This window comes from Hylobates moloch, unplaced genomic scaffold, assembly GCF_009828535.3.
Source record: "Hylobates moloch isolate HMO894 unplaced genomic scaffold, HMol_V3 SCAFFOLD_16, whole genome shotgun sequence".
In the NCBI taxonomy this organism is placed as follows: Eukaryota; Metazoa; Chordata; class Mammalia; order Primates; family Hylobatidae; genus Hylobates; species Hylobates moloch.
The window spans coordinates 5,704,905-5,732,681 of NW_026652291.1; the positions used below are offsets into that span (position 1 = coordinate 5,704,905).

A 27,777-nucleotide genomic window follows, 5' to 3' on the forward strand; every position below is an offset into this window, starting at 1 on the left:
CCCTGAAGCCCATGACAGAACTAAGCCCGGAGGAGAGAAAAGATTTCCCCTCCGGTGAACAAACTCTCAGCACTTGGCTATTCTGGTGTTAAGTTGTGGCCAATATCTCCAAGACGAACTCCAGCTCAGTTCTTATTGCTTTTAAGAAGGAGATTTGCTGAAAGAGCTCGGCTGTATCCTCCCTTGAGCTGAATGGTTCGAGAGCTGATATAAGATACAAGCAGTCGTGGAGACTCACAGAGGATGAGGTACATTTGAATCTTCACCAGACCAGCAGCTGTATGGTGAGACGGCAGGAGAACACTAGACATCTGCCCCAAGGAAAGACTCACACCAACAGACAGCAGTGCAGTCAACCAACAGACAGCAGTGCAGTCAACACCGCAGAGGCAGCTGTGAACACATACATCTAAGTCCAAATCCCTGAATGTGTTCACTGTAGACTTTGGGCACAGGGATGGTCTAAGAGTGGCTGGTTTTTACTCATCTGATAAAGCTCCTATTTGCTGCACCATAGACTGGCATTTACAAGGAGGAGAGTCCAGTGGACAACGTGTCCAGGCTGAAACTCAACAGATATTCACTGTGCCTCTGCTCTGCGGGGATCTACTCTTATCTCTTTCATCTACATTAACTAACCTAACCCCAAGTTCCTGAAAGGGGGCTCTGGGGCCAGATCTTGCAGGTCTTCGACACGTGGTGACATGTGTAACAAGTCTTGGGCAACTAGGATCAGAGTAGAACTAATAGGAGCCACGTGCTGTTTGAGCAGAGATACTTGCTTTTGAAAATGATTAATAAGGCTTGATAGAGGAGGAGTCCATTCCAAAGTTAAACATGCGATTTCCCTACAATTTTTTCATCCAGAACAACTTTGGCTCTTGGAATAACATGACTTCTTTTTGTTTGAGAGAGGGTCTGGCTCTGTTGCACAGGCTGGAGTGCAGTGGTGTGATCTCAGCTCACTGCAACCTCCGCCTCCTGGGCTCAAGCCATCCTCTCACCTCAGCCTCCCAAGTATCTGGGACTACAGGCATATGCCACCAAACTCGGCTAATGTTTAGATTTTTTGTAGAGACAGGGTTCCACCATGTTGTCCAGGCTGGTGTCAAACTCCTGGGCTCAAATGATCTGCCTGTCTTGGCCTCCCCAAGTGCTGAGATTCCAGGTGTGAGCCACTGGGCTCAGCCACGACTGCTTTTAAAAATGACTTCACGTGATGAGATAAAGTTCCTGCTAGAAGTCAGAATACTCCACCACGGAAATAATGACTCTATAAAAATTGTCCTTAAACAGATTTTTATTAGAAATAGGGTCATTTAAGAACCATCTATTCAAAATCTTTAGAAGTTGCTGGACACTTTATTGGAGACAAAAGCGACTGCCTCATGGACATTTCCAACCAATACTTCCAACCAATACTTCCATGGTGGAAGGAGCACAGATTTTGAGGCTAGCTGGATCTGTGCTCTAGGGCTTGGGTGAGGGGCTTCACCTCCACCAGCTTAATCTCCTTAATGTAAAAATGGGAGTAAAACCACTGTGAGGAACAGGTTATTAGCACGATTAAATAAGATATGTTACAATGCGTCCAACATGTGTTATTAATTAATATGGCTTCCCTCTTTCTCCTCCTTTCACTGCAAAAACCTTTGTATTTCCAGACTCCTCACCTAACAGTCTCAAAACTAAAACAATATGAAGAATATCAGCACTTATCATTTTGAAATTTATTAAAACATAAATGACCCCATGGCTTGAAGAGTGAAACATTTTTTTTCAGTAAAAAGATGCTTAAGTCTCATCTTCCAGTGTAAAATGTGGTGTTAAAATTGTCTACCCATAGGTGGTGCTGTTTACATAGTTCTTGAATGGCTGTGGCTTTTAAATGAAATGCAGTCATGGGCCAGACACGGGTGTTTCTGTCAGTGATGGACCACAAAGATGTCTGTGGTCCCACAAAATTATAATACTGTATTTTTATGGTATCTTTTCTATGTTTAGATACACCAATATTTAACACTGTGTTACCACTGCCTGCAGTATTCCCTTATAGTCACGTGCTGTACAGGTCTGTAGCCCGGGAGCAGCAGGCTAGACCATCAGGCTGGACCATGACGGTTTCTGTAAACACACACTCTATGATGTTCACACAACAAGAAAACACCTAACAATGCATTTCTCAGAATGTGCCTGTCATTAAGCGATGCCTGATCGTATACAATATCCTTCCATCCATTCAACAAATAGTTATTGAGCACTCACGTTCACCAAGAGCTGTGTAAAGTACTAGAGATACAAAGAATAAGAATGGCATGGCCTGGGCCCTCAGAGCCTAAGGGAGGGCAAGGGGTATGTGCAGCATGGTGGAGGGAAGAGAGCTACAGAGTCACAGATGAAGTTAACAGGCACTTACGACACCATCTGAAAAGCACTGCTCTCAGACTAGAGGGCCAGGGGAGGTTCCCAGAAAAAGGGGATCCTGAGTTGGGTCTCGAAGGATGAGCTGGAGTTCATCAAAAACAGTCACCTTCCCTGCCCCCACCCCCAGTTCCAGATACATCCGCCTGTCACTTGGGAGAGGGGAAAACCCCTCCCCCTCCTAGGTGCTAGAAGCTGTTTGCCTTAGAACAATTCATTAAGCTATGAATTTGCTTGTGTGGTTTTCTGCATCTGTGCTTTATTTTACGATAAAGTAAAAAGAATTTTCTAAATATGCTATCTTCTTATTTAGATCGGCATTTCTTTAATTAGGTCTGGGCTTGATCGCCTATTCATGAGTGAAGGGCCACTGGTATTTCCTTCTCAGTGAGCGCCTGTGCAGACCCTTTACCATTTTTCTATTCCGTGGATTATCTTGTTCTCCCATTTGTGAGTCCTTTGGGAATTAAGCAAAGTGGCCCTGCAGGCATTGTGCCACTGACATTTGTTAGGAGAATGAGTCTTTCTGTGCTGCTCCTTCCCACTCCCTGCCGTGCCTTGGACTACGTTCTGTACACAGCAGGTGCTCCATAAATCCAGCACAGCAGTGGAACTGAAAGAGCAAGGTAAGAACAATTTTCAGAATTTCTGATTCCTTGCTTTTCAGGCTGGGATAAAGGCAGAAACAGGAGCTGGGGAATTCCAAGACATCCCCAAGAAAAAAGGCCCTGCAAGCAGGGGAGTGGGAGGGACACAAGTGTGCAGGCCTCAGCTGCAGTAGTCTGGGATGCAGACGTGACACTCACAGCTGCCACTGTGGCGAGCCGACCGCAGACCAGCTCTGCACTGAGGCTCCTATGCACGGGATCTTAGGCACCCTGTGAGGCAGGTACCACTTTTACTGCTACTGAGGAAAACCCCAAAGAGATTAAGTCACTTGTTCACAATGACAAAGCAAAGTGGCAGAGCTGGGATTAACACTTGGCTGTGGCAATAAAGGCCCATCATTTTAACCTTCTTTTGTTACAGTGACCAGGGCAAAAAGATTCATTCGACAAATGCTTGTTGAGCACCTACTGTGTGCTGGGCATTGTTCTAGATGGTGGCCTGATCTGAGTGGATTAGTGAAACTTGTTTGGTACTTACATGTCCAACTAAAGTGCTTCGGGCTGGAAACATGATGAACCACATCTAAACATTGCAAGAGTGTATTTATTCACACAAAGACATGCTCATCTAGCAAATGAAAAAGGGATCACAAAATATGCACAAGAATGGCATTTATGTCAAAATTATACACTACACTCATACAGCACCCTGCAAATAAAAGTCCACATGGAAATGTAATAACTGTCGGCTGTGAGTTCGCTGAGTGATGAGACTGCAAGTGATTTTCATTTCTTCTTTTTTGTGCACCTAGATTTTTTTTTTTCTTTTTTTTTTTTGAGAAAGGGTCTCATTCCCATTGCCCAGTCCGGAGTACAGTGGTACGATCACGGCTCACTGTAGTCTCAACCTCCTAAGCTTGAGCAATCCTCCCATCTCAGCCTCTCAAGTAGGTGGGACTACAGGCATGCGCCAACACGCCCAGCTAATTTTTGTAATTTTTGTAGAGATGGGGTCTTGCCATGTTGTCCAGGCTGGTCTTGAACTCCTGGGCTCAAGCGATCCACCCGCCTCGGCCTGCTGAAGTGCTAGGATTACAGGAGTGGGTCACTACGCCCGGCCTAGATTTTCTAAAACAAGTTACTTGTATAATAAATAAATGGCCTCAAAAAAGGAAAAAAGTCTTGCTGGGGAAAAGTGAGCAATGTGTTGGAGAGGCATGCGTGTCAGGGCACAAAAGGGAACGAGGAGCTGGTGGATGAAGGGCCCAGAGCCCCAGCCAAGAAGTACTGCTGAGCCGACGGCAGCAGTGATGCTATCGTAAAGGAAAAACAACTTTGCACCCTGCAGAGCTCTGAGGAGAAATAGTAACTAAATGCTAGAGCTTTAGAAAGGACAGGCGCTCAAGGTGTCCAGCCCAGTGGTTCTCGGTGACAGCTGTACTACGGGGCTGTCTGATCCTGGGGTTGAGGGGGCACAACACAAAAGGGCGCCACACCTAACATGTCAACGTCTTCACTCTTTTGAGGTGGTTTTTTTTTTTCATGTTTGTTGACTCCAAAGATGGGCAGTTTATATCAAACTTCTCCAACCCACAGCCCACAGGCCACATGCGGCCCAGGACGACTTTGAATGCGGCCCAACATAAATTTGTAAACCTTCTTAAAACATGAGATTTTTTTCGCAATTTTTTTTTTTTTTTTTTTGGCTCATCAGCTATCATTAGTGTTCAGGTATTTTGTGTGTGGCCCAGGACAATTCTTTTAATCTGCGGAAGCCGAAAGTCTAGGGAAGCTGAAAGTCCGGGGAAGCCAAAGTTCAGGGACACCCCTGACTTATACGTATGTGACAACAAAGTTTCTAGCACATGACTGAAACATCCTTATTCTAACGAAATCAACTCATTTCAACAACTTTCAGTAAAGCTGAAACAGTGTCTTGCTCATAGAGCTGACATAGCTCATTCCCCTAAGACTTACAAAAGGGGAACCAGTTGATAATTGAAACGCTTTATCAATCTAGAAACATCTAACGTGAACTGTGCTTCTAAATAAACAGCCAATTTTCTATCGGGTATAGAATACTTTTTTAATTGAAAAATATCTCTATCAGATTAGTTTAGTGGCTATATTTTACAAGCCTTCCATTAGAATGTTATTGCCAATTCCCTATTTAGATGTAGTATTTCATGATGACATGAGTCACTATGTAATTATTAATGTTCATTTATCATCAATAATACATAAAGTAAAATATTACCATATATTGCTTTTGTTTTTAATAGAGGTTTTGTTGGTGCAAAGATTAAATGCTGTTAAAATTTTGTGGCTTGTTACGAAGTATTTGAAAAACTTAAACATTCTAAGATAAAGGTCTTCCATATCACAAGAAAGACTTGAATCTGGTGACCATTTGTAAAGAAAATGAGACATGGGAACAAGAAGACTGAAACTATCATAAAGAATACAGTTTTGGCCGGGCGCGGTGGCTCACGCCTGTAATCCCAGCACTTTGGGAGGCCAAGGCGGGTGGATCATGAGGTCAAGGGATCGAGACCATCCTGGCCAACGTGGTGAAACCCCGTCTCTACTAAAAATACAAAACTTAGCTGGGCATGGTGGCACGCACCTGTAGTCCCAGCTTCTCGGGAGGCTGGGGCAGGAGAATCTCTTGAACCCAAGAGGCAGAGGTTGCGCTGACCCGAGATTGTGCCACTGCACTCCAGCCTGGTGACAGAGCGAGACTCCATCTCAAAAAAAAAAAAGGAAAATGAAAAAGAATATAGTTTTATGAAAGCAAAACATGTAATTACTTTAAAATAAAGTATCTCAGAAAAGGTTAATATTTAGGACTTCACAAACACTATTATTTTGTGTTCAATAGTAAGATTTGTATAATTTATATAGAATGGCTTTCTATCTGCTGTATTATTATTGAGAAATATGTGCTGAGATGGAACTGCTTTTCTGAAGTAAAGGGAGCCTTTTTCTAATTTGTGCCTAAGTGCCATATGTGCTAACGACAGCTTTGCACATGGCGTGTGAGAAGCTGTGAGCTTTATGGCTAATAATCTGTCGTGGCTGCGAGTTAAAGCACTGCCTGTGTGAATGATTTGTTTCTTCTACAAAGCAGCACAGGGTGGAAGCCATCCCTATGACGTCAGCACTCTCACTCACGTGCACCCTAACTAGCCTTCCTGAGTGGAAGAGAATGGGGCTCTGGAACAGCAGGCAGGCTGGGATCGCAAGCAGCCCATAGACAAGATCCCGCCCGATGCCTTATTTAAGAACTGTGAGCATCACAAGGTTTTACAATACTTTATTTCCCCCAACTACGTTAGACACAAGTGCAATGCGGATTGTGACAAAATCTAACACTTTCATCTTACAAATGAGGAAAATAAAAAGTGAGGAATTGTAGAAAATCTCACTGATTACTTTCCTCTGCTCCACACAGGCCTGTCTTTATAAGAACTATCACAGGGATGACGACCATTTACTGAGTGCCAAGCCCTGTGCTGTGTATTTTCCTACAAGTTAGCTCATTTATAAGATTCAAGGGCACTAGGTATAAAATCTCTAATTTGTAGAGGAAAAAACTGAGGCTTGGAGATGTTAAGGCAGAACTGGATACACACCCAGATCTTTCTTTTACTGCAGAGCCTCTGCCCTTTCCACCATGTCTTGCTGCCTACAGGAACCCAACAAGGGCAATCTTTTAAATCACAGGACAGCCTGCAGGAACAATGGACACATAGAGTGAGGGATGGGGAAGAGGCATGCCATCTTGAGTACACTGAACGCAGTAATGTTTAAAAACAGAAATTACACGGGGGCCACCTCTCTACTCCTTTCCTTCCCCGTGTCCCATCCTCAAGGGTGGCATTTCTCAGCAAGACTCCAGATCTGCTTTGGTGCTAGGGTCAAGGCAGCCTAAGCATGGGGCTGCGCACGTGGGAATACAGAGGAAGAAAGGCGGGAAGGGGTCAGGCAGCCACTGAATTACCAGCTTAACCTTCACTTCTACCGAGTCTTAGCTGCTTCTTTCTGAGTTACTGCAGCTCTTACTTCTATGGGTCCCTGTCAAGACCAGCAATTGCCTAAGAGGAGACAGTAACTGTCTCTGAAACCCCTTCAGTGCACGATGCATGAAACTTGGCCAGCTCTGTGCTATGCTCGCCTCAACCATGCCTGGGTTCTAACAAGACAAAGAATTTATTTTTAAATGGACATGTTTAGTTGCCTGAATTAGTTTGGGAACATGATTAGTAAATTTTCCCAGTCCCTCATTTCCAAATCAAAATTTCCTACTGTGGCATTTCTCAAAAATCTCTTTGTAAATATCTTCTATGGAAATATTTACCCAGCACATTTACCAAAGCCATAGGATTTTAAAGATAAAACGGATCTGGAGTTTACACAATGCAGATTCTTTTTGGAAATTCTTAATAAAAATCAGATGTGCAGAGGAGGAGCCAAGTCTCTAAGAACTGCCAAGATCTAGACATTTCAGGTCAACTTCCAAGCTTACCCTGAATTCAAAGAAGCTTTGGGCTATGTTGCACCTCCCACTAACTCACACTCTGTTGCCATTGTAACCACTTGGCCTCATTTCCAAGGTATTATCACCCCATTAGCATAATCTTCTGATAAGAAGTACTAATAGTCTAAATGAGAAGAAGACAGAACCCATGTTAATGGTTTTTTAAATTGTTAATTGACCGTGGACCTGACCTGCTATAGATGTGAGAAGTGTCTCTATGTTTTCTACAACAGACATCTTTTAGGAATAAAACTGAAAAAGAGTTTAAGCTTCCTTTATAGGACTGAATCACCATGGATTTACAAACTTGGAATTTTTACAGCCTGTGGGTTGGAGTCGACTGCTTTATGACTAAGCCTTCTCCTTACATGAACATTTGGGGAAAAAACACATGCTTAGCCTCTGAAGCTGAAATTCCTTCCTCAGCTTTACTAAACAGAGAGAATAAAATTAAAGTACCATGTTTAAAAAGTGAGAACAAAGTACAATGTTAGGTAAAAATACATAGAGAAACTGGATTTTCTTTACAAAGTATATTATATAGATATAAATATATAGACACAAAACAAGCTGCTAAAATGCCAAAAAGCAGCATGCAGGAATAAAATGTTACTATTAGTTTCACTGATACTTATCATAATCCATTACAAACTAACCTCATAGAAAAACTCAAAATTTGGAGTCCACGTATTTCATGAAACCATAAAGAAAAATGGTTCACATTTCTGGTGTTAGCATCAATATTAAACATAGCCTCTGATAAATCATAAAATTACAACTTTTCAGCCACTGTGTCTCAGAAAATACTGCTGACAAACTTAAAGCAGTCCATTAAAATGAACTTGAAAAGGTCAGGAGAGTGTACTAGAAATAGAAGGTGCTCAGGTAGAAATTCAGAACGGCTTCCCCAGTTCCAGGTACTTGGTACTAAGAAATTCTCAGGAACTACTTATGTCTACATGAGAGTGCTGGGAATCTGAGTGACAGTTTTTCCACCTGGACAGTAGTTTGTGTGCACTGTGCCTGGCAGCTGCGCTCAAATGGCTGTTAGTGCCTACAAATATCTGAGGAGAAGGTCTTCTTCTCCAAGAGTGCTCCTAGCTTGTTGGAATATGACGGGATCTTCCGACTCCTCTCTGGGGACAAGTGGTACTAAAATACCTCAACAGCAGGAACCGAGAGATAAGACGTCCTTACCTTTCACTGTTCTTTTTGCCACTGGAAGAGCTGCTGGTAGAGCCTGTGCGATTCCGGTTTCCTTTGGAATCCCCATTGCTTTCCCTTCGACCCCCAGGAGACACTCGTTCAGAAGAGCTGGTCCTCTTGATGTTACTAAGGGTGGAATGGAAGTGACAGTGAACTCCTTGGTATCGTGATTTTATTTTATTGCTAAGCATACAAATATATACATAGAACGTCATACTTTCACATGGATATTCAAAAGACAGGCCTAGCGAGCGACGGAGATCAAAAAGCTTTTCAGAGTGTCACATGGAATAACACCTCTGCTCTCTCTCTGCCTTTGTAACTGAGACCACTAGCACAGTTCACAGTCATGGAGGAAACTGAGGCATTAAGGCTTCAACAGTACCGTGTGAGGGTACTCCAGGGGCTTCCAGGGAGGAATCCTGCCCTTGAGTAGGCTTCGCTCTCTAGGGATGTCCAATCTTTTGGTTTCCCTGGGCCACATTGGAAGAAGAAGAATTGTCTTGGGCCACTCATAAAATACACTAATGCTAACGACAGCTGACGAATTAAACAAAAAAAAAATTGCAAAAAAAACAGAGTATTAACAAAGTTTACAAATTTGTGTTGGGCCACATTCAAAGCTGTCCTGAGCCACACACAGCCCATGGGCCCACGGGTTGGACAAGCTTGGTCCAGATGGTGGTGTGCAACCCGGGGGGATGGTGCCCCCAAGACATCTGGCAATGTCTGGAGACATCCTTCTGTTGCCACAGCTGGGGATGGACTGCTACTGGCATGTAGTGGGTGGAGGCCTGGGGTGCTGCTAGAAATCCTACACGGCCCGGGATGGCTCCCTCCACAAAGTATCACCTGGCCCCAGACGTCAATAGTGCTGATGTTGAAGAAATCTGGCCTAAAGGCAGGCGTGGGACAAATGCTAACAGGATGCCACGAGTAATGACAGAAATGTTCCACCCTGTGTACAATGCCTTTGTTTGGAGGTGGTGTCCATGTAAGTGGCCAACTTCATTCGTAGGACAAGAGGGACTAGAGTGCTCAGAGGCCTGGGAAGGCAGCCTGGGGAAGTCTTCCCGAAGACTGCGAAATTCCGGGAAAGATCAAATGAATGGCTAGAATGTGTTGTTATGACACAGATGGAAAGAGCCTGCTCTAACAGAAGGGATCCCCTATACACTGGGGATTTGCAGGTATGAGGGGTAAACCAGAGCCCAGGTATGGAGTGGAGGCTGATTGTTCCCCTCTTAGAGCACACTATGGACTGTCTGTATCCCCCAAATTCATGTGTGGAAACCCTAACCCTCAATGTGATGGTGTTAGGGGGTGGGGCCTTTGGGAGGTGATGAGGTCAGCAGGGTGGAGCCCTCATGAGTGGAATTAGTGCCCTTATGGAAGAGGCCCAGAGAGCTCTCATACCCTTTTCCACCGTGTGAGAAGACAGCCACCTGCATCCTGGAAGACAGCCCTCGTCAGAACCTGACCATGCTGGCTACCCCGGTCTCGGACTTCCAGCCTCCAGGATGGTGAGACATACATTTCTGCTGTTTATAAGCTTCCCAGTCTATGAACTTTGTTACACCAACCCAAACTCACTAAGAGCACATAACTCTAGTATAGGTATCTCTGTACATACTTAAAAATCTTCATCATTAGTCCACGCATTTCTTGAGATCTTATCTCATTTATCATTTTCGTATGCTTTGCAGAGCCTCATTCAAAAGTTTGGTACACATTTATTAAATGAAAGGATGAAATAAATGGAAATATCACACACTGACCCTGTCACCAGAAGAGACACAAACTGCTTTAATGCAGCACCTGCTCTGTAAGCAAAAAATAAGGAGGGGAGGGGCAGGCAGGAGGCTGTCCTAGGGCCAGGGCTCTGGGAACAGGCACAGACTTGGGTGGTTCTGGTCTTGACACTTGGAGCTGGAGGTGTGGGTGGGTGAGAATACAAGCCTGCAACACACGAGATAGCTCAGGACAGGCCCTGTCCATCTGGCGGGTGCTGAGCCACGGATGCAGAGGAAATCACCGAGGGAGGAGGTGACCAAGGACAGAAGAGCCCCAGGGAAACTAATGTTTAAAGACGTGGGCTGAGAAGCTACCGCAGGAGTCAGAGGTAGCAGCGACACCAGGAGAGAAGGAGTGGTGGGCAGAGGCTAGTGCAGGATTAGGTAAATGTGCTGGTGCTGCACAGAGGAGGGGGTGAGCCCTGGGAAGTGGGGAGTCTCAGGTGGCTCCAGTGGGCACAGCTTCAGTGAAGGGTGCACGGGGACCAGATCTCAACAAGGAGCACGCAGGAGCTGAGGAACTTAACACAGCAAGACCCCTGCTCCTGCACTGAAGCTCAATGTCCCCCCTCCTCATAAGTAAATGACAAGCCTCCCATCTAGGCAGCTCCTGCCTGGTGCTGGCCACTCTCCTTTTTAGTAGCCAGTGACTCTCTCCTCTCTGCCTTCCTTCCCCTCTCTGTCTCCTCTGTCTATACACCCTCCTTAGCCCAACTTTCAGTCCTCCTTCCTTTGCAACTTCCAGTGGCTGTTAGTAATCTCCGAGCAGGTTTTTAAAAACCCACATGGTATGTTGGCTTTGAAAAATCACCTCACTCTCAGGGTGATTATCTGAATACACTTTCCACATAGTCTTTTTGGTAACTGGGGAACCCTTGAGTGGACAGTGCCAGAATCTTACAACTGCAATCAGCAGGGTGTGCCTTAAGGTCAAAATGTGCGTTTTTAGAATGCTCAATTTGGGGACAAGGAAATTACAGATTTTAAGAGAGCATTACATTTCTGAAATTTGGGATTAAAGTCTAAAAATTACAGGAGCCTTTGTGCTTCAAGTTCAAGATGTTCCCATGATGACAAACACCAAGCTAATTTGACTTAGCAGGATTATTCTCCGCCCAGTCTTTAGTACAAGGCTCTGATGCACACTTTGCCCCGACCAGCTGCCGGGGCCCTGGGAGATTTTGCAGCCACAAGAAGAGCCCAGAGCACGGCCTCTGGGGCGTCCTTGTGGGAGTTCATGGCAAGTTCATAGCAACTTAAAGAACTGTATAAAACACCCTTAAAGAGCTGAAAAACCACAACTGTTCATCAATTACAGCAAACACTAACTGAATTTCTAATAATTAACACTCAACCTGGTGGCTGGAAGAGTTCATGGGGGTGCCAGTGATGAAAACTGCAGCAGCAGCCACGGTTAACATTTAAGGAGTACTCTGGACTTTTACATATACTGTATTATTTAACTCAAACCTCACAAATCTCCTGCAGCAATATCATTATCCTCACTTTACAGATGAAGAACCAAATTCAGGAGTGTGAAGCAACTTGTCTGGGGTTACAGCAAGTGGCGGGGCTGGTGACTTCAACCCTGTGTTCTATTAGGCCCCTAATTAACACCATCTGCAATTTATGAACCGCCAAAGTATACTAGTTTTGGAGGACCAGTTGAGCATCTAAAAAAAAAACAATAAATGTCAATGATTAATATAGTTACATGATTGACGACTTGATGAATGGTAGGCACTGGACAAGACCTTGAAGCTACTATGTTAAAACAGAGATGGAAACAATGGAAGGAACAGCTATGGTGACAAAGCAAATCTAAGTTCCCCTCACCTTGGTGTCGATCTATTCAGTTTGCAAGCATTGAGAAGACTCACAGATCTGTTTAATCTACGTATAAGAGGCACAGAAACAAAGCAGAAAAAACGTGAGTGCAATTAATAAAAGCGTGGAAAAATATTTTGATAAGCTTCAGTAAATTGCAGGACGCACCCATCAAAATCGAAAGACAGTTTGGTTCGCATATATAGACATGGATATAATCCATCACAACCCTTCCAAGATATTTGTCATTCCCACATTTGCATTAAAATGTTAAACTTAAAAAAAAAAATCTTACTGTTGTCCCAGACGTAGAATAAAAAACAAGACATTTCCTTTTGAGAGCCAAGGGCTCTTATGAATTAAAGAGGATTTACTAGGACTCAAAGTGAAGGACAGAAAATAAAGCTTAAAGACAAGACATTTGCAGTAACAAGGGCAGCCACAGAGAGCAATACTGTACACTCACTGCAGGAAGCCTCCTCAAATAACCAGCAGGGAATATCAAAGAAGCTATGTTCTCTCTGGACGGCAAGTGAAAAATAATGCTCTTTATTTTGAAAGTGGTAGAAGTACTGGCTTGTGAGAGACTGTGCAATAATGCAGTATATTTTTTAGTGCTTAAGGCAAGTATTTTTTGTGTAGAAATGCACAGACATCACCACTTATTTTGTTTTCCCTTCTGCTCTCTGCCCGCACACCCAAACCTGCAACCTTCTAAGTTATGAAAATAAATGGTTCTTTATATTACATTACATATGCATTCAACAATTTGTGCCAATTAACACTTTAGACATAATAAAATTTCTGCAGGGAGACTGGTGACCATAAGAAAAACAGATGGTCTTTCTTCTTATGGTTAATAAAAATTCTAAGCATAAGAAGCTACAATTAGGTTTTCTTTCATCATGTGATTGGGAATCAAAAATTGGTTTTCCAAAATTTTGCAAAAGTATCCCAAACTTTTACAACCAAAACAGAAATCTGACAGGCAGCTCTTATGTGTGACCAGAGATTTTCTGATGATTTCATTTGTCCTGACAGCTGGGGCGACTAACACTGGATAAAAGAAGTGATTTGCTCAACATACACTTACTAGGCATTGACCATCCACTGTGCGCTATGCTGAGTGCTGGAGGGTCCACAAGGGACCAGGACCCACCTGGCTTTTGTCCCTCAAATTACGAGATAATTCTGACAGACTGAGACAACGCACTTCAGTAATTAAATTAACAAATGCTCATATTTTTCACTGTCTAAAAACTGATCTTTGGCAAACTCCAAGTCATTTTTCAGGAAGGCTAGTGGTCTGGGAGAATCTTAGAGAATTCTATATACATAAGTCTTTCTTTCTACAATACAAAGTCAACTACTCAAGCTAGTAGGGAGAACCATATCACTTCTGATAACGGGACAGGTCAAGCGGGTCTTCCTTTGTTCAACGGGACAATACTTCCACCTCTATTTTGCTACTGAGAACAGACTCAAACATGGATTTATCACCTACGTTTCAATGGATCGGAATAATAGAGAAATAGATTAGAAATAATTCTTAAAAATCAACTGAAGCCAGATTTTGGCTTTCTATTCTTCAAATCACGCTATGTACCCAGCACTGACTTCAGTGTAATTATAAATGCTGTGCTTCTAACAAGTGGAACTATTTTTCCAAAGGACTATTGGCTGTTTGTTTGGAAGCAAGAGATATTTACCAGTCTATCTCACATTTGTCACAGAGCATTTTTTAAATAACGCTTTTTGTACCAGTTTTGTTCTTGTGATCTCTGTTCACATAGCTTGGCCTATTGTCATCCTCTACTTATGAGCCCAGAGAACAGTGATCGTCTCTTTCTTGAGCCAGTAGAAATGTTACTCCATTGTCAGCCTCTGCATCCCCACTGAGCAAGGTATGACCTACAATGCCTTCCCTGGATTTTCTGCCTTTTTTCCTTTGCCTAATGGAAACAAAGCTTTTCCCAAGGATTCCAAATCAAGCCCTCAATCGAAGTCTTAATTGGCAACACAAAGCACAACTGCTGGGCACTGGACTATTTCCAAAGGGGATTTTGTTCTTAAGCACCAGGCTGAAAAACCCCCAGAGAAAAGAAAACAAACATATACCCATCCACACACCACAGATGCCCCGACTCATTTAATTTGGAACTCTGATTACAGAAAAATTCCTACCTGATTGTAAACATATTTGAAATGACTTGGAAGTTATTTTAATCCTAATATTCAGAATGCCCAGCCTACTTCTTTCTGTTTTCGAAATTCTCTCCTAATGAGAGATCTATAGGAACTTTACCACGGAGTAGCAATTAGATGCTACTGTTCTTATCTCCAGCTTCCAAATGGAAGGGAACCCCCATCCACCGAAGCCCATAAACTCCAGAAACGAACCAAAATACATGAATCACTACACTTTCACTCAAAATCCAGAGTCTTGGACACTCAGTCTAGAAAAATATGTATTTCTAGTTGGCAGCTATATGCTGACAATAGCTTATTAGTAATCAAATGGATATTCTGTAAATTATAAGGAAAAGCCTACAGAGGCCTTAGAATGTTTCCGGGAGGAGGGTTACCATTTAAATGCTAGTATACAAACGTACACACTTAGATATAACATGATGGCTACTAATTATAATTTTTCACGTGTTTATTTGTTCCTTCCTGTCTTGCTCCCTTCCTCCCTCCCTTCTTTCCTAAGATAAAATTGCTGAGAGTAATGGCCACCCAGGAGTCCTTTCATATGTGGCTGAAATGTGGGGGTGTAAGACCCAGGCCTCTGTTCATAGCCAGGACTTGTTTCTTCACTTGGTGTTTGGCCCCGGCATCCCCTTGTCAACATCAGACCTGCAATCTGAGAAATCTCTGCTGAGAGTCACCTTCACTCCTGACTGCTGCTCCCGCTCCCACAAATAGTACACAGACAGGATGGGGCATAAAAGAAGGATGATTTGCAAGCAGTCATTACATCAAGCGTTTTTCCTGAGCAGATGTCAGGGCTGACCTGGAAATCTGTGCGGGAAGCAGCCGAGCACAATGGAAGGCGCACAGGCTTTGGAGCCAGACAGCCCGGGCCACGTTCCCCACGCTCCAGCCACATGACCCTGCCACTGCTTCATCAGGGTTTGTATGCTACTCTAAACCCTTTATTGTCATTTCAACAGTGTTCACAGCATCTTCTCTCAGAGTAGATCCCATCGCAAGAAACTACTATTTTGGCAGTAATTCCTCTCCCATTAAAGTTTTATCAGGAGATTGTAGCAACTCAGTCCTATCCTCAGGCTGCATTTCGAATTCTAGTTCTCTTGCTATTTCTACCACATTTGCAGTGACTTTCTCCAGTGAAGTCTTGAATTGCCTCAGAGTCATCCACGAGGGCTGAAATCATCTTCTTCCAAACTTCTCCGTTCATGTTGAGATTTTGGCCTCCTCCCATGAATCATAAATGTTCTTTTTTTTTTTTCCTTTGAGACAGGGTCTCGCTCTGTTGCCCAGGCTGGAGTGCAGTAGCACAATCATGGCTCACTGCAGTCTCAAACTCCTGGCCTCAAGTGATCCTCCTGCCTCGACTTCCCAAAGTGCTGGGATTACAGGTGTGAGCCACTGTGCTTAGCCCCACAAATGTTCTTAAAGGCATTTAGAATGTTGAATCCTTTCTAGAAGGTTTTCAATTGACATTGCCCAGATCTATTAGAGGAATCACTATGAATGGCAGCAATAGCCTTGCCAGGTGCGATGGCTCACGCCTGTAATCCTAGCACTTTGAGAGGCTGAGGAGAGCGGATCATGAGGTCAAGAGATCAAGATCATCCTGGCCAACATGGCAAAACCCTGTCTCTACTAAAAATACAAAAAAATTAGCTGGGTATGGTGGTGGGTGCCTGTAATCCCAGCTACTTGGGAGGCTGAGGCAGGAGAATCACTTGAACCCGGGAGGCGGAGGTTGCAGTGAGCCAAAATCGCGCCACTCCACTCCAGCCTGGGCGACAGAGCAAGACTGTCTCAAAAGAAAAAAAAAAAAAGAAAAGAAAAAAATGTATTTCCTAAATAATAAAACTTGACAGTTGAAATTACTCCTAGATCCAAGCGCTGCAGAATGCGTGTTGTGTGAGCTGGCATAAAAACATTAATTTCCTTGTACCGCTCCATCAGAGCTGCTGGGTGACTAGGTACACTATAAATGAATGGTAATATTTGACAAGGAAGCTTTTTCTTCCAAGCAGTAGGCCTCAACAATGGGCTAAAAATATTCAGTACATCATATTGCTAGAACAGATGTGCTGTCATCTAGGTTTTCTTCCATTTATAGAGCACAGACAGAGGGGATTTAGCATCATTCTTAAGGGCCCTAGGATTTTTGGAATGATAAATGAACACTGGCTCCAATTTAAAGTCACCAGCCATATCAGGCCCTAACAAGAGTCAGTCCGTCCTTTGAAGCTTTGAAGCCAGGTACTGACTTCTCATATAAAAGTCTTAGATGGCACCTTCCTCCAATATAAGGCAGTTTCGTCTACATTGAAAATGTGTTGTTTAGTGTAGCTGCTTTCACCAGTTATCTTAGCTAGCTAGGTCTTCTGCATAACCTATAGCAGCTTCTACAATAGCACTTGCTGCTTTACCTTGCACTTTTATGTTATGGAGATGGCATCTTCCCTTACACCTCATGAGCCAACCTCTGCTGGCTTCAATCTTTTCTTCTACAGCTTCTTCACCTCTCAGATTTCAGAAAATTGAAGAGAGTTAAGGCCTTGCTCTGTATTAGGCTTTGGCTTAAGGGAATGTTGTGCCTGGTATGATCTTTGATTCTGACCAAACTTTCTCCCTATCAGGAATAAGGATGTTGCTTTTTCTTTTATCATTCACGTGTTCACTGGAGTAGCACTTCGAATTTCCTTCAAGAACTTTTTCTTTGCATCTACAACTTGGCTAACCATTTGGCACAACAGGCCTGCATGAGTCCGTTTTGTGCAGCTATAAAGGAATGCCCGAGGCTGGGTAATTTATAAAGAAAAGAGGTTTAATTGCCTCACAGTTCTGCAGGCTGTCCAGGAAGCATGGCACGGCATCTGCTCAGCTTCTGGTGCGGCCTCAGGGAGTTTTCAATCATGGCAGAAGACAAGACAGGAGCAGGCACGTCCTTTGGCAAGAGAGGGAGCAAGTGGGGAGAGGTGCCACGCTCTTTTAAACAACCAGACCTTGAGTGAACTCAGAGCAAGAACTCACTTATTGTGAAGACAGCACCACTACGTTCATGAGGGATCTACCCTGATGAACCAAACACCTCCTCCCAGGCCCATCTCCAACACTGGGGATCACACTTCAACATGAAATCTGGAGAAGACAAACAGCTACACCACATGATGGTCTATCCTGGCTTTTGACATGCCTTCCTCATTAAGCCGAATCATGTCTAGCTTTTGATTTAAAGCGAAAAATGTATGACTCTTCCTTCACTTGAACACTTAGAGGCCATTATAGGGTTATTAAATGGCCTTATTTCAATATTGTTGTGTCTCAGGAAAAGGGAGGCTGATGGAGAGGGAAAGAGATGGGGAAACAATGGGCAGAGGAGTCAGGACACAAACCACATTTATGGATTAAGTTTGCCACCTTCTATGGGTGCTGTTTTTGGTGCCCCAAAACAATTACAGTATTAACACCAAAGATCACTGATCACCACACCAGACATAATGATAACAGAAAAGTTGTAACGTTGCGAGAATTACCAAAATGTGACATGAAGTGGGTACATGTTGGAAAAACGATGCTGATAGATTTACTCAACACAGGGTTGCCACCACCACCAATTTGTAAAAAAAATGTATCTGTAAAGCACAATAAAGCCAGACACAATAAAATGAGGCATACATGTATTTGCTACAATAAAAAGTCAATCTTTAAATTAAACAACTCACTCTTAAACAATCAATGGTCAAAGAAGAAATCACAAAGAAATTTTAAAAATATCTGGAGACATATGAAAACACAACATACCAAAACTTACAGGAGGCAGTGAAAGGGGTATGAAGAGGGAAGTCTATAGTGATCAAAGTTTTCATAAAAAGAAGACAGATCTCACATCAGCCTCCTAACTTTACACTTCAAGGAACTAGAAAAAGAAGGTAAAACCAAAAGTTGGCAGAACGAAGGAAATAATAAAGATTAGAGCAGAGATAAATGAAGTGGATAATAGAAAAACATTAGGAAAAAAATCAACAAAACCAAGAATTGTTTTTTTTTTAAAAGATCAACAAAATTGAAAAACCCTTAGCTAGACTAACAAAGAAAGAGAGAAAATTTAAATAACTAAAATTAGAAATGAAAGGACATTACAACTGATATAACAAAAATGAGAAGGACTATAAGAGACCACTGTGAACAAGCATATGCCAGCAAATTGGGTGACCTAGAGCAAATGAGTAAGTCCTAGAAACACACAGCCGACCAGGACTGAATCATAAAGAAGCAAAAAATATGAACAGACCTAGAACTAGTAAGGAGATTGAAGCAGTAATCAAAAACCTCCCAACAAAGAAAAGCCCAGGACCCCATGGCTTCAGTGGATAATTCTATCAAATATTTAAAAAAGGATAAATTCCCTGCACAGCAAAAGAAACTACCATCAGAGTGAAAAGGCAACCTACAGAATGGGAGAAAATTTTTGCAACCTACTCATCTGACAAAGGGCTAATATCCAGAATCTACAATGAACTCAAACAAATTTACAAGAAAAAAACAAACAACCCCATCAAAAAGTGGGCGAAGGATATAAACAGACACTTCTCAAAAGAAGACATTTATGCAGCCAAAAAACACATGAAAAAATGCTCATCATCACTGGCCATCAGAGAAATGCAAATCAAAACCACAATGAGATACCATCTCACACCAGTTAGAATGGCCATCATTAAAAATTCAGGAAACAACAGGTGCTGGAGAGGATGTGGAGAAATAGGAACACTTTTAGACTGTTGGTGGGACTGTAAACTAGTTCAACCATTGTGGAAGTCAGTGTGGCAATTCCTCAGGGATCTAGAACTAGAAACACCATTTGACCAGCCATCCCATTACTGGGTATACACCCAAAGGATTATAAATCATGCTGCTATAAAGACACATGCACACATATGTTTATAGAGGCACTGTTCACAATAGCAAAGACTTGGAACCAACCCGAATATCCAACAACGATAGAATGGATTAAGAAAATGTGGCACATATACACCATGGAATACTATGCAGCCATAAAAAATGATGAGTTCATGTCCTTTGTAGGGACATGGATGAAGCTGGAAACTATCATTCTCAGTAAACTATCGCAAGGACAAAAAACCAACACCGCATGTTCTCACTCATAGGTGGGAATTGAACAATGAGAACTCATGGACACAGGAAGGGGAACATCACACTCCGGGGACTGTTGTGGGGTGGGAGGAGGGGGGAGGGATAGCATTAGGAGATATACCTAATGCTAAATGATGAGTTAATGGGTGCAGCACACCAACATGGCACATGTATACATATGTAACAAACCTGCACACTGTGCACATGTACCCTAAAACTTAAAGTATAATAATAAAATTTAAAAAAATAATAAAAAAATAAAAAAGGATAAATTCCAATCCTCCTTAAACTCTTCCAAAGAATTGAGGAGGAGGGAACATTTCCAAATCATTGCATGAGGCCAGCATTATTCTAATACCAAAACCAGACAAAGACACAAGAAAAGAAAACTATAGACCAATATCCCTGATGAATGTTGATGAAAAAATCCTCAACAAAATACTAGTAAACTGAAAACAACAGCACATTAAATGGATTATATACCATGACAAATTGGGATTTATATTTGGAATGCAAGAATGATTCAACACATAAAAATCAATCAATGTGATACAATATTCACAGAATGAAGGACAAAAACCACATGATCATTTCAATTGATGCAGAAAAAGCATTTGACAAAATTCAACACCCTTTCATGATAAAAAACACAACAAACTAGGAATAGAAGGAAACTACCTCAATGTAATAAACACCATATTTGAGTGGCCATAGCTCAAATAATACTCAATGGTAAAAGACTGAAAGCTTTTCCTCTAAATTCAGGAAGAAGGCAAGATACCCACTCTTGCCACTATTATTCAACATAGTACTCAAAGTCCTACCCAGAGCAATCAGACAAGAGAAAGAAATGAAAGGCATCCAAACAGGAAAGGATCCAAAGTAAAACTATCTGTCTACAGATGACAGAATCTTGTATTTAGAAAACCCTAAAGATTCCAGAAAAAAAACTGTGAGGACTAATACATAATTTCAACAAAGTTTCAGGATACAAAACCAACACACAAAAATCAGATGCATTTCTATATAATAACAATGACCAAGCTGAAAAGGAAGTTAAGAAATTAATTCTATTTACTGAAGCATCAAAAAGGATAAAATACTTAGGAATAACTTTAACCAAGGAGTTAGAAGACTTATACACTGAGAACTACAAAACTTTGCTAAAAGAAAATACAAAAAAAGAAAAAGATATCCTATGTTTATGCTAATATTGCTAAAATGTCCATACTACTCAAAGTGATATGCAGATTTAATGCAATCTCTATCAAAATTCCAATAGCATTTCTTGCAGAAATAGAAAAAAACTATCCTAAAATTCATATGGAATATCAAGGGACCCTAAATAGCCAAAACAATCATGAAAAAGAAGAATACAGTTGGGGGCCTCTCATTTCCTGATTTTAAAACATACTAAAAAGCAATAGTAATCAAGATGGTAGGGTATTGGCCATAAGGACAGATGTGCAGATAAATGGTACAGAATAGCCACTGATGGATGAATGTATAAACAAAATATGATAAAGATGGGGATAACAGACACTGGGGACTCCAAAGGGAGGGTGGGAGAGAGGTGAGTAAGGGCTGAAAAACTTCCTATTTGGTACTATCTTCACTATCTGGGTAACGGGATCAATAGAAGCCCAAACCTCAGCATCACAAATATACCCTTGTAACAGACCTGCACACATACCACCCCCTGAACCTAAAATTAAAATAAAAAGCAAAATATGATATATACACACAATGCAATATTATCCAGCCTTAAAATCAGTCACATGCTACAATATGGATGCACGTCAAGGACATCATGCTAAACAAAGTAAGCCAGTCACAAAAACACAAGCACTACTTAGATGATCCCACTCCTAGGAAATACCTAATGTAGTCAGAATCATAGCAACAAAAAGTAGAGAGGTGGCTGCCAAGGGCAGTGGGGAGAGTAGAGGGGGAGTTACTATTTAAAGGGTCTAGAGTTTCTATTTTGTCTGATGAAAAAGTTCTAGAGATCTGTTGCACAATAGATGTGTGAATATACTTAACACTACTGAACTCTTTTTTTTTTTTTTTAGATGGAGTTTTGCTCTTGTCACCCAGGCTGGGGTGCAATGGTACAATCTCGACTCACTGCAACCTTGGCCTTCCAGGTTCAAGTGATTCTCCTGCCTCAGCCTCCCAAGTAGCTGGGATCACAGGCATGTGCCACCACGCTCAGATAATTTTTGTATTTTTAGTAGAGACAGGGTTTTGCCTGTTGGTCAGGCTGGTCTCGAACTCCTGACCTCAGATGATCTGCCTGCCTCGGCCTCCCAAAGTGCTGGAATTACAGGCATGAGCCACCAAGCCCGGCCAGCACTACTGAACTCTACACTTAAAAATGGTTAAGGTGGGCTGGTCTCACACTCCTGAGCTCAAGTGATCCGCCCACCTTGGCCTCCCAAAGTGCTGGGATTATAGGTGTGAGCCACTGCACCTGGCCCTAAAATATAAAAATCTTTAAATGATAATTACAAAATAATAGCACAGTTAAGAGCAAACTGTGCTCTTTGTGACAGATAACATCAATATTTAGACTCCACTGTTGGGTACATTTTGAAAGTATGAGCTTATCCCAATTGCATAGAGAAAAATCTAAGGTTGCCATGGCAATCTGAATTTTGCCACGTTCCCAGTATGGACTTGGGAACAGCTATTTATTTTTACCCAGGTTATACTAACATTTGTTTTTTCAAAAGAGAACTTTAAGTAAAAAATACAAAACACCACACTGTGGTTTTAGCCAGTGAGGTTTCAAAGGCAACACAAGTAAATCTAAAACAAGAATAATAATAAACTTAACTAGTTCCTGTTATGGCAACATATAAAATGTTGGACTTTTATAAGCTTTAACTCAGAGAAGAAATTGTACAATGTCATTTTAAAAAGTAATACTCATGTTGGAATCTAAGAGAGAATTGCTTTTAGAGTTCATCTAAGGCCCTGCTTCTGGCTCACCTTTTGGTTGCTGGCACAGCAGTTTCTTTCCTGACCCCAGAGGGGGACGGTAGAGAGCCAGTAGGTTTCTTTGGTAACACAGTGCCATTGTTGACAGTGGTTCTTAAAGGCAGGGTCTGCATCAGTGGTCTTGCTGTAAGAAAAGCAGAAAATAATATCAGAAACTTCCCCTTTGTGAAGGTAACATTTTACAGCAGGGGTCCTCAACCCCCTGTTAGGAAGATGAGGCCACACAGCAGCAGGAGGTGAGCAGTGAGCGAGTGAGCAACTCTTCATCTGTATTTACGGTTGCTACCCATCACTCATGTTACTACCCGAGCTCCGCCTCCTGTCAGATCACATTAGATTCTCATAGGGGTGCAAACTCTTGTGAACTGTGCATGTGAGGGATCTAGGTTGAGCGCTGCTTATGAGAATCTAATGCCTGATGATCTGTCGCTGTCTCCCATCAACCCTAGATGGGACTATCTGGTTGCAGGAAAACGAGCTCAGGACTGCCACTGATTCTACGTTATAGTGAGTTGTATAATTATTTCATTATATATTAAAATGTAATAGTAAGAAAGAAGGTATGCAATAAATAATAAGAAGGTACACAATAAATGTACCATGCTTGAATCGCCCCAAAACCATCCCCACTACCCACCCCCACTTCTGTGGAAAAATCATCTTCCACAATTTTCTTGGTGCCAAAAAGGCTGGGGACCACTGTTTTACAGAACATAAGCTATGTAGAAAGGAAAAGGACATGAATTTTGAAACACCAGCAGCACTGACAAAGGTATGAAGGCAATTCCTTGGAGAAAGGATCATCTTTTCTTTTCTTTTTTTTTTTTTTGAGACAGAGTTTTGCTCTTGTTGCTCAGGCTGGAGTGCAGTGGCACAATCTCAGCCACCCTGGTCTCTTGGGTTCAAGCGATTCTCCTACCTCAGCCTCCCGAGTAGCTGGGATTACAGGTGCTGGCTACCATGCCCAGCTAATTTTTGTATTTTTAGTAGAGATGGGGTTTCGCCATGTTGGCCAGGCTGGTCTCGAACTCCTGACCTCAGGTGATCTGCTGGCCTCAGACTCCCAGTGTTGGGATGACGAGTGTGAGCCACCATGCCCAGCCAAGATCATCTTTTCAACAAAGGGAACCTAGACACTAACCTCACACCCTACAGAAAAATTAACTCAAAATGGCCCATAAACCTAAATTTAAAATGCAAAACTATAAAACTTCTAGAAGAAAGTGGTTTGGTGATGAGTTTTTAGATATAATACCAAAAGCACAATCCATGAAAGAAAAAAACTGATAGTTTGGACTTCGTTAACATTTTTTAAAATTTGCAAAAGAACTTAAGAGGATTAAAATACAAGGCATAGGTTGGGAGAAAATATTTGCACATCACATTTCTGATAAAAGACTTGTATAAGGAACATAAAAGGAACTCTTCAAATTCAACGGCAAGAAAACAAACAGCCCAATTAAAAAAATGGGCAAAAGATCTGAAAAGACATTTCACCAAAGAAGACATATACAGATGGCAAATAAGCATATGAAAAGATGCTCAACATCATTTGTCATTAGGGAAATGCAAATTAAAACAATAATGAGATACTTCTATACACCTATTAGAATGGCTGAAATCCAAAAAGACAGACAAAATACCAATTGATGGCCAGGATGCTGATCAACAGGAACTCTCATTCCTTGCTGGTGGGAATGAAAAATAGTACAGCCACTGTGGAAGACAGTCTGGCAGTTTCTTATAAAGCTAAATATAGTTTCACCATATGATCCAGTAATTGTACTGACACTACGTATTTACCCAATTGATCTGAAAACTTATGTCTACACAAAACCCGCATGTAAATATTTAGAGCTGCTTTATTTACAATTGTCAAAAATGGGAAGCGACCATAGGTGAACAGATAAACAAACTGGCTCATCCATACAATGGAATACGAGTTGGTGATAAAAGGAATGAAGCAAACCACATTGAAATCCACATTGCTAAGGGAAAGCAGCAAGTCTGAGAGGGTCCATGTTGTATGATTATATTTATATGACATTTGAGTAAAGGTAAATGAAAGACAGAAAATCGATTTGTGGCTGTCAGAGGTTGCAGGACAAGGGCTGAATAGTTGATGTGCAGGAGGTCTTCTAGGGTGATAAAACTATTCTGTAAGATACCGTCGTGGGGCATATGTGACACGATGCCTTGTCAAAGCCCAGAGACCCTTATAACACCAAGAGTGAACCTTGAAGTATGCAAGTAAAACCAACTAGGAGATGGGGAAACCCCATGATGGAATGAAGATTGTATGACAAACATATGACAACCTCACTGAAGGCAGTGAGGGGCAGGAAGGTGCTGACCTAAGTCATTTTGGAAATGAGTAGAGACCGTAAAACTAAATATAACAGGAACTGCACATCAGCACTGTATTCTAGTTAGTAAGGGTGCTTCCCACAAAGGTGGAGGCTAACAATTCTGAAACCACTACACAGGAACACCAGGATGGAACAATTACATAAAAGTATGGAGGATGGCAGGGGCAGGTCTCTCACTGTTGGAGAAGGAGGTGATGGATAAGCAACGGGAGATGGCGGGAATGAACCATGTGCCACTAGAGTAGAGACATCAGTGTGGACTCAGGTTTCCCTTAACACAGATGCAGATATGTAAGTATAAATACATACATAGACACACACACAGGTTAGTATAAACACAGGTTTCTGAGTTCTGTCTGCTGACAGGGCCTAAAGCAATGACACCCGATGCCCAAACCTTGGTTTCCAAGGCCGTTCTACAGCAGAAGAAAGCAGGTCTCCAGGGGAAGCGGCTGCACGTAGGGCTGGGGCAGGGAACACACGAATCTGGAGTCTTCTGTGGTGCTAGAAAGTAAAGAAGTGCTCAGACAACAACAACAAAACCGAAAGACACTATTTTGGTGGGGGCAAGTCAAACGGACACAGAACCTAACTGAAAGAGCTCCCAAAGGCCAAAGCTGGAACAATTTGAGCCACAAAACAAATAACATAGTATTCGATTATAACCCAAAGTACACAACGAGTATCTGTAAGTTTATGCTACAGTATATATAAATAAATGATTGGGTAAATACATAAATGAAGAGAACGGACAAATCCCCATGCAGCTGTATTCTGAATAATTTATGTGGTTACCCCACACTCAAGAAGGTAGAATATAATCTGCCACTCCCTAAGTGTAGCTGGCACATACTGACTTCCTTCTAACAGCCACGTGACGAAGCTGGGGGAGAGTCACTTTCCAGTGGACAGACCTGACCAACACTCCCTCGGCCAGGTGGCCAAGGTCAAGAAACACAGTGATGAGCCATGTTGATGGCATGCACCCTTGGATGGGATGTGCTGATAAGATGAGAATGGCACTTTACCTCTGTGCCTGCCTCCCTAAAGCCCATAACCTGAGTCTATCCATGAGAAAAACATCAGACGAAGCCAAGGTGAAGGACAGTCAATGAACTCTCTAACAGGTATTCCTCAAAACTGTCAAGATCATCAAAAAGAAGGAAGACTGTCAGCCTGGAGGAGGCTGAGGAGCCAGGGTAACTAAAGATAATGCGTTATCCTGCATGGGAACCTGGAACCAAAAGGGCTTAAGGGACAAACTAAGGAAATCCCAACACAGCATGGTCATTAATTAATAATAATGTATTAATATTGATCCATTAGTTGTGATAAATGTACCATACTAATGTAAGACGGTAATAACAGGGGAAACTGGGTACTGGGTCTATGGGAACCTTCTGTGCTTACAACTTTTCTAGAAATCTAAAACTATCCTAAAATAAAAAGTTCATTTAAAAATGCTAGCAGAGGCCAGGCATGGTGGCTCACTCCTGTAATCTTAGCACTTTGGGAGGCCGAGGCAGGTGGATCACCTGAGGACAGGAGTTTGAGACCAGCCTGGCCAATGTGGTGAAACCCCGTCTCTACTAAAAACAGAAAAATTAGCCAGGCGTGGTGGCATGCACCTGTAATCCCAGCTACCAAGGATGCTGAGGCAGGAGAATCGCTTGAACCCGGGAGGCAGAGGTTGCAGTGAGCCGAGATCGTGTCACTGCACTCCAGCCTGGGCAACAAAGTGATACTCCATCTCCAATCAAACAAACAAAAAAGCTAGCAGATTTTGTTCATCATAGAATTAAACCTGCCTCCATTTAGGCTCTTAAAATATTACCAACAACAAAATTGTGTATTATGCCAAATTTTTAACTTGCTGGAACTTTCCAGTCCCTAAAGCTGAGGGCCAATCTTCCTTCTCTCTTTAATGTAAAAGGAAGTGGGGCCTCCTCCATGCTCCCACAGTGCCTTGCCTTGGCCACCGTCATCACACTTGGAACGCTAAATCCAATAGTTTGTCTACTCCATTGACTGCAGGATCCTTGAAGCTAGTACCTGCTCCCAGGCCTACACACAGAAGGGAGTCAACATACATTGGAAATTTAACTTGGTTTAATTTCAGTAACAAAAACCTTGCTTCTAAGAGAAGACATTATGTTGCCATTTTGGAGTCACTACTAAGTTGTTCATTCTTTCTTGAGTTACAATTTCAAAATTCAATCTCACAATAATCTATTGTTGTCCTTTTCTCTAAAGAAGAAACAGAAACAGAATTGGAAAAAACTACTTTAAAGTTCATATGGAACCAAAAAAGAGCCCGCATCGCCAAGTCAATCCTAAGCCAAAAGAACAAAGCTGGAGGCATCACGCTACCTGACTTCAAACTATACTACAAGGCTACAGTAACCAAAACAGCATGGTACTGGTACCACAACAGAGACATAGATCAATGGAACAGAACAGAGCCCTCAGAAATAATGCTGCATATCTACAACTATCTGATCTTTGACAAACCTGACAAAAACAAGCAATGGGGAAAGGATTCCCTATTTAATAAATGGTGCTGGGAAAACTGGCTAGCCATATGTAGAAAGCTGAAACTGGATCCCTTCCTTACACCTTATACAAAAATTAATTCAAGATGGATTAAAGACTTA

The 27,777-nt window shown here is 42.1% G+C and overlaps 1 protein-coding gene across 2 annotated transcripts in view; it reads right to left on the reverse strand.

Moving 5' to 3' along the window:
- EML1 (EMAP like 1) overlaps window positions 1-27,777 on the reverse strand; it is a 163,912-nt gene that overhangs the window by 60,033 nt on the left and 76,102 nt on the right. The window contains exons 3-5 of one of the 2 annotated variants that reach the window (XM_032179898.2): window positions 22,746-22,878; window positions 12,405-12,461; window positions 8,767-8,901 (exon numbers count right to left, since the gene is read on the reverse strand). In XM_032179898.2, coding sequence (XP_032035789.1) covers window positions 8,767-8,901; window positions 12,405-12,461; window positions 22,746-22,878 — 325 coding nt within the window. The remainder of the gene's footprint in view (window positions 1-8,766; window positions 8,902-12,404; window positions 12,462-22,745; window positions 22,879-27,777) is intronic. The other variant, XM_032179899.2, reaches the window with a different exon arrangement.